The 6,473-nt window shown below is 43.1% G+C and overlaps 1 protein-coding gene across 8 annotated transcripts in view; it reads left to right on the top strand.

The window, feature by feature from the left end:
- Window positions 1-6,473, top strand: part of mark1 (MAP/microtubule affinity-regulating kinase 1) — an 87,458-nt gene that overhangs the window by 57,643 nt on the left and 23,342 nt on the right. For all 8 annotated transcript variants that reach the window (XR_014569893.1, XM_083775609.1, XM_083775608.1 and 5 more), the window contains 3 exons: window positions 1-5; window positions 1,515-1,580; window positions 4,177-4,247. The exon at window positions 1-5 is cut by the window's left edge and continues 44 nt beyond it. Coding sequence is in view for 7 of the 8 variants with exons in the window: in XM_083775609.1 (XP_083631735.1) it covers window positions 1-5; window positions 1,515-1,580; window positions 4,177-4,247 (142 nt within the window). In the remaining variant the exon portion in view is untranslated. The remainder of the gene's footprint in view (window positions 6-1,514; window positions 1,581-4,176; window positions 4,248-6,473) is intronic.

Below are 6,473 nucleotides of genomic sequence, written 5' to 3'. Positions count from 1 at the left end.
TATAGGTGAGTGAGACCGTGGCATTCTCTCTTCAACAGCTGGGTTCCCAAACGTTTTCAGCCCGAGACCCAACAAAATGTACTTTTTATTTCTCCCAGGAATCCAAACTTAGTTGTTCTTGGACATTTATGGACATTTCTGAAAAATCTTATTCAGAAATGTATCACAATTTATTTTTAATGTTTTTGGAAAAAGCATGGTTCCCAACCCAGAATACTAACTCAATATCAAGCGCTTCTGTGGTGTCTTATTGGGGTATTTAGTCCAGTATTTACTGACACGGGACCAGTCTTATTGGGGCGTTTAGTGCAGTATTTACTGACACAGGACCAGTCTTATAGGGGCGTTTAGTGCAGTATTTACTGACACAGGACCAGTCTTATAGGGGCGTTTAGTGCAGTATTTACTGACACAGGACCAGTCTTATTGGGGCGTATACTATACGCCCCATAAGACTGGTCCCGTGTCAGTAAATACTGGACTATATGCCGTATAAAAACAGAATGGAACGGGTCCAACCCCGGTGGAATAGGGCCCTAACTCTGGTTACCAACTCTCCATCCTTTTGCTGGGGACCACCTGGCACCCCCTCAAGGACCACTGATTGAAAACCACTGTTTTAAATCACAAAACGTCACCAATGGTCATTGATGTGGGAGTGTCCCCCATTCAGGCATAACATGCTGAATGCTCGTAAACCTTGGCGGATCCACAGCATTAGTTGCTATGACGATATGAGACGGGTCGAGTGGACTATGGGCCGTATGAAAAAGAAGTACTGTAGCATCATCGTCCCTGTCGGAAACCTCAAGTACAAAACTGTTACGTTTCACCATTCAAATAATTTAAAATTTTTAACTCATGACAATGTTGTACAGTATGTATATCCATAACATAAACAAGCAGCACGCTATAGCAAACAATTCACTAGTTCTTTGTTTCAATCATTGTATTATTATTTTCACAATACACTAGTTTGAAACTCTATACCGTCATATAGATCTGTCGCGCAATTTATCAAAACATTAGAAAGTAGGCTAGCCAGCGTATCATATTGTGAAAATATAATAATAATACAATGATTTAAAGAAAGAACTATAGTGTATTGTCTGTGCGTGCTGCTTGCTTATTTTATGGATATACATAATGTTGACTTTTACAACTTTGTCATGAGTAATTATCTAAGATATATATATATAAATAATATTCTTGATGTCTAGATTTTGTTTGTTTGTTTGTTTCTGCTACTCTGTATTGAATCCGTTGACATGCAGAATCCTCCTCATCATCATGTTCACACTGGCACCCCAAATCAGATTGGAATGAGCTTGGTTTCGATCTGAACGACAAAAACACAGAATGGAGACTGACTTTTGACAATCCGATTTCAATCACATGCCTTAGGCTTGTGTAGACTGCATTGAACCAATCAGGTTTTGTGTGAATAACCTAATACCTTGGTTTATTCCTAAATTGTTCTGCTTTCCTCCTTGTGTCCATTTCCCCTGTTGCAGTGAAATTGTTTGAAGTCATCGAGACGGAGAAAACGCTCTACTTGGTGATGGAGTACGCCAGTGGTGGTGAGTACTAACTCATAGTAATAGAGCACCGAAGTCTGATGTCACTTTCAGTAGAGGGCGCCAGTCCACAGGTTAATGTATCTTTTTTATTTGCATTGAAATCCCCATAGGGGGATTTTACGTCACTGGCGTCGTTAATGATGTCCATTAATATTTGATACAGCCAGTTTCTGGAGAAAATTGAATTAATGTGGCCGCAAAAGCCTTGAAACTACAATGAAAGCAATGTCGCTGCTAATATACGTCACGCCCAGCTGTCAACACATTGCGTTCCTGAGATTCCTCGTTGACGTAAGCTCAGCTGGCGGTGACTCGACTCTTAGTAACCACGAAACATTAAATATCAAAATAAAAAAACTTCATTAGCATGTCAGTTTCTGTTGTGCGACGGGCAGCTGCAGCCACCCCGCCTACCCGGAAATGTAGTCTCTTGGTTGTTTGACTCGTGAGTCATTTCTAGCGCTTATTGTGTTACTCTTTGGGTATATTTGTACATTTCCACCTTCAGACGATGCTTCATATCCATATGAGTGAAAAGGCCGGGATGATCGGTTTATTTTTCAAACACAGTTCTTATATGAAGAGTCCCCCTATGGGGATTTCAATGCAAATAAAAAGTACACGAACCTGTGGACTGGCGCCCTCTACTGAGAGTGACGTCAGGACTTCGGTGCTATTAGTAGTGTGCATGGTGATGGAGTACGCTGTGTGGTGGTGAGTGTTTCTATAGCCTTCTTATTGATCAATTGTTTCTATAGCAGGTATTGATTATTATTACATTATTTTATCATCACTTTTGCCCTACTGGTACTCTAATCATAGTCACATAGGTTAGGACGGACATTGCTGTTCCTTGGAGTGGTTGCACCACTCAAAGATTCTCATTTTACAACGGTAAGTAGTGACCTCGTAGATCTAAAACGGTCCTAAACCGAGCTCACGTTGACCACGGTGTAATCTGAGTTCCCAGAAGTTTTATTTTTCGACCACTAACCACGGTGTGGATACGAGGAGGAGGAGGAGCTGCTGTAACACAGCCAGGCACTGAGCATTTGGATGTGATTACAGGCAGGCTAGCACAGCCAAACACAGAATGCAGCATCAATGCCATATGGGTCCATGCAGCAACATGGTGCTGGATGCAGCGTTCTAAGGCCATACAGGGTCCATAGAGCAGCTCCCTCCCTCCCAGGCATCTCATCTAATGTAATATTCAACACATAAAGCATCTGATCTGCCAGAGAGACACGGCCAAACGACCGCGTCTGCTCAGCAGCAGCAGCAGCATGGCTGAGTGCCGGTGCTGATGATGATGACGATGGAAATATCCCCCTTCGCCGGCTGGATGCTTTTATCTAAAGTGCCTCGACGCGAAAGCAACGCTGTATGATGGGGCCGTACGTACGCAAACGCCGCTGGCTGCTCCCTTATTGATATCAGATCTACAGCGAGAGACTGATGTACTGTGTGTGTGTGGGGGTGGGGGTGGGGGTGGGGGTGGGTGGGAATGCTGACGTCACAGCGGATGCCGTCACTCGTAACGATGTTCACTGTGGCGTTTATTTTTATTTTTAGGCGATTTTAGTTTTTCATTGCGACTGTAGGTCACAGTTTACTAGGGCTTTCACTTCTAGTGATTTTTTCTAGTTGCCTAGTTTACTAGTCGACATGTTTTAGGAGCTCAATAAGAAATCCCTGCGACCTCGCGGTTACTATATTAGTGCTGACGAAAGAATAAGAACTGCCGCCCGCCCCGGGAAATTATTACTTTTGGGCTCTTCAAAAATAAGACATCGCGACTGAAAACGCTTGGCAGACAAGCGACTATTACAGGGCTAAATTAAAGAAGAGAAAGTGTAAAAAAGTCAGATTATGGAGATAGGTTTATTTAATATAACATTTGTCCTGTTGTCTTCTCCAGGGGAGGTGTTTGGTTTATATAATTATCTGTATAATAACATTAGTCCTGTTGTCTTCTCCAGGGGAGGTGTTTGGTTTATATAATTATCTGTATAATAACATAATAACATTAGTCCTGTTGTCTTCTCCAGGGGAGGTGTTTGGTTTATATAATTATCTGTATAATAACATTAGTCCTGTTGTCTTCTCCAGGGGAGGTGTTTGGTTTATATAATTATCTGTATAATAACATAATAACATTAGTCCTGTTGTCTTCTCCAGGGGAGGTGTTTGGTTTATATAATTATCTGTATAATAACATAATAACATTAGTCCTGTTGTCTTCTCCAGGGGAGGTGTTTGGTTTATACTAGCCCTTACCCGTTGTGAGACGGGCGCAGTACCCACCTTGTGGCCGCGGGGGGTACTGCGCCCTGGGTGCGTTTTCACTTTTTTAATTCACAAATAAATTCATTATTAATTCATAATTTGTTAAATTGGAAAAAGGGCTTCGTTAAGACCTCCATATTATTATGGTCAATGCCTGTGTGAAAAGTTGGAGCGATTGGTGCAGGCGGTGAGGAGATATGGCGGTGTTTCTGACAGACACACACAGACAGACACACACTCAGACATTGACTGAATTATAGTATGATAATTATCTGTATAATAACATTAGTCCTGTTGTCTTCTCCAGGGGAGGTGTTTGACTACCTGGTGGCCCATGGCAGGATGAAGGAGAAGGAAGCCAGGGCCAAGTTTAGACAGGTGAGTCGTCACTGCGTACGGACCCGTTAGCGTAAGGCTCCATTCTTTTTGTAACCCCAGGTGGGGACCCAGTGGTGAAAGCCAGTGGTTCTCAACCTGTGGGTCGGGACTCAAGACCCACGTGATTTTAGGGGGGGGGTGACAATTTAAACTGCATCAAAGGTAATCAACAAACTACACTATAACAAACCTCGTCAAACATTGGCCAAATTGTCCCTGGTGGTCCAGGGATGGAGAGCAGGCAGCATGCTGCCAAGCGAGGACAAACCCTTCTCTTACATGCTGCACTGTCACCTGGTGGCCTTGGAGCAACACTGCAGCATCTACTCCAGTTGGGCAGGGCAACCCTTCATCTCTTCAATCCTACATACTCAGCTGAGCCTCAGGGCTCTGTACTTGGTCCGTGCCTTTTTACTACGGCACCACGTCTCTTTGCCGAAAATAGATGTTGTGCGAGCTCACGACGTGCAGTAACAAGCTTATTGGACAGCCCAAATGTTGATCCCAGAATAGGGACATTTTTCAAAAGTAGCAAAAAATATCAGATTTACGATGCAGAGCAACTTGTTGTGAGCTGGCTATTTCCGCTATTCGTCAAATAAATGCTATAGGGTTTAACCCATTTTGGACGGGAACTCCTTTTAGTGTTTGTAGCATTATGTTATACTTTAGCTATTGAAAAATAGCAGATCTACAAGCTCATAGCGCGGCACTCGGTGCCGCGCTATGAGCTTGTAGGTCTGCTATTTATCGTGAAAATGTGGACCAAATGTTTGAATATATTCTTTCAGCGCGAACGTTTTTAAGTCAAATCTTTGGTCCCTGGAATAACATATTTTCAGGGGGTAGGAGACCAAATACAGATACTTCTGGGGGTCCTTGACATGAAATAGTTTGAGAACCACTGACATAGAAACATGGGTTTTTCAGAAACTTATTTGGTTCCAGTTCCGACTTCCGAACCAACTTTTAGGATTCTGAACCAATTCATGCTCAGTGGAAACACTCTGAACTTGTTCAATATTAGGCAGGAAAAAAAATAACCGACCCAGTTCAGCCCCAGTGTTAACCCATTTAGACCTGAGGATGATTCTACAAATCCATGTTTCTATTTCAGTCATTCTCATACATTTTCATGTCAAGGACCCCAAAAGATGTATGTAATTGGCCTCCGATCCTCATCTGAAAATATGTTGTTCCAGGGACACCTCAGAAGCAAAGATTTGAGTTAAAAAAAATCGCTCTGAAAGAATATATATTGAAAGATTTGCACAACATTTTCACGATTTTTGTTTCACGATGGTGTTAAAGGGGCCAGAATGTGTCAGGACTTTCCTGGTGCTAGCTCAGGGTTCATGAGGACTTGTTTTGTACATGGGGCACGTGATTAATAAGCATCTTCAGGTGTGAACTGTACAGCAGCTTGAGAATAAATGAAGCCGGCATCCCATTCTCTGTTCTCTCTGCATTCATCAGCGTCGTGTCGGGGCAGAAACCTTGTATCTCCATTATTTCTAAATGAATGCCCTACTTTGTCACATAACGGTGTCACACAAAAGCAGTGAAAATAGCTGAATCTAACCAGCTCAAGCTTGTACAATCTGCTGTGTATGTGTAGTCACTACTTTTGAACATTTTGCACGTAAAAAAGAAAGCGGTAAAGTGTGTCCGACTGTCCGTGGACTTTATAAATATGGAAAAACAACTAAATAATGACCACATTGGATCCACCGGAACACGGTTGTGGACATGCAAGGTTTCCCACCTGACGGTGAGGATGCACAGTGACAGCGTCGGGATGACTCACAGGATGTGTGTTTGTGACACAGTGTGGGCAGAGAGGAGAACTGTGGCATAGATGGCTGAACGCGTAGGAGACTGTGTGTGTGTGTGTGTGTGTGTCTGTGTGTGTGTGTGTGTGTGTGTGTGTGTGTGTGTGTGTGTGTGTGTGTGTGTGTGTGTGTGTGTGTGTGTGTGTGTGTTGTGTGTGCACTTTTATTGTGAGGGCCAAATGTCCCCACAAGTATAGAATGTGAGCGATATATTGTTTGATTGACAGCCTTATTTGGGGGGGGGGGGGCATAAGTCAGTGAGATTTCCCTGCCATCTGTCATGCCAACCGCTCATTGGATGCCGCCGTCTACAGTAATTGGCCTGGATGGCATTTCAGGCTGGAAAAGCACATTTTATTTTCGCACGCACAGCACAGCACACACACACACACAC

The sequence above is a fragment of the Protomyctophum parallelum genome (genome assembly GCF_964188405.1).
Source record: "Protomyctophum parallelum genome assembly, chromosome: 10".
NCBI lineage: Eukaryota > Metazoa > Chordata > Actinopteri > Myctophiformes > Myctophidae > Protomyctophum > Protomyctophum parallelum.
The sequence above is the reverse complement of the archived record's forward strand: the minus strand, read 5'-3'. Positions and strand labels throughout refer to the sequence as shown.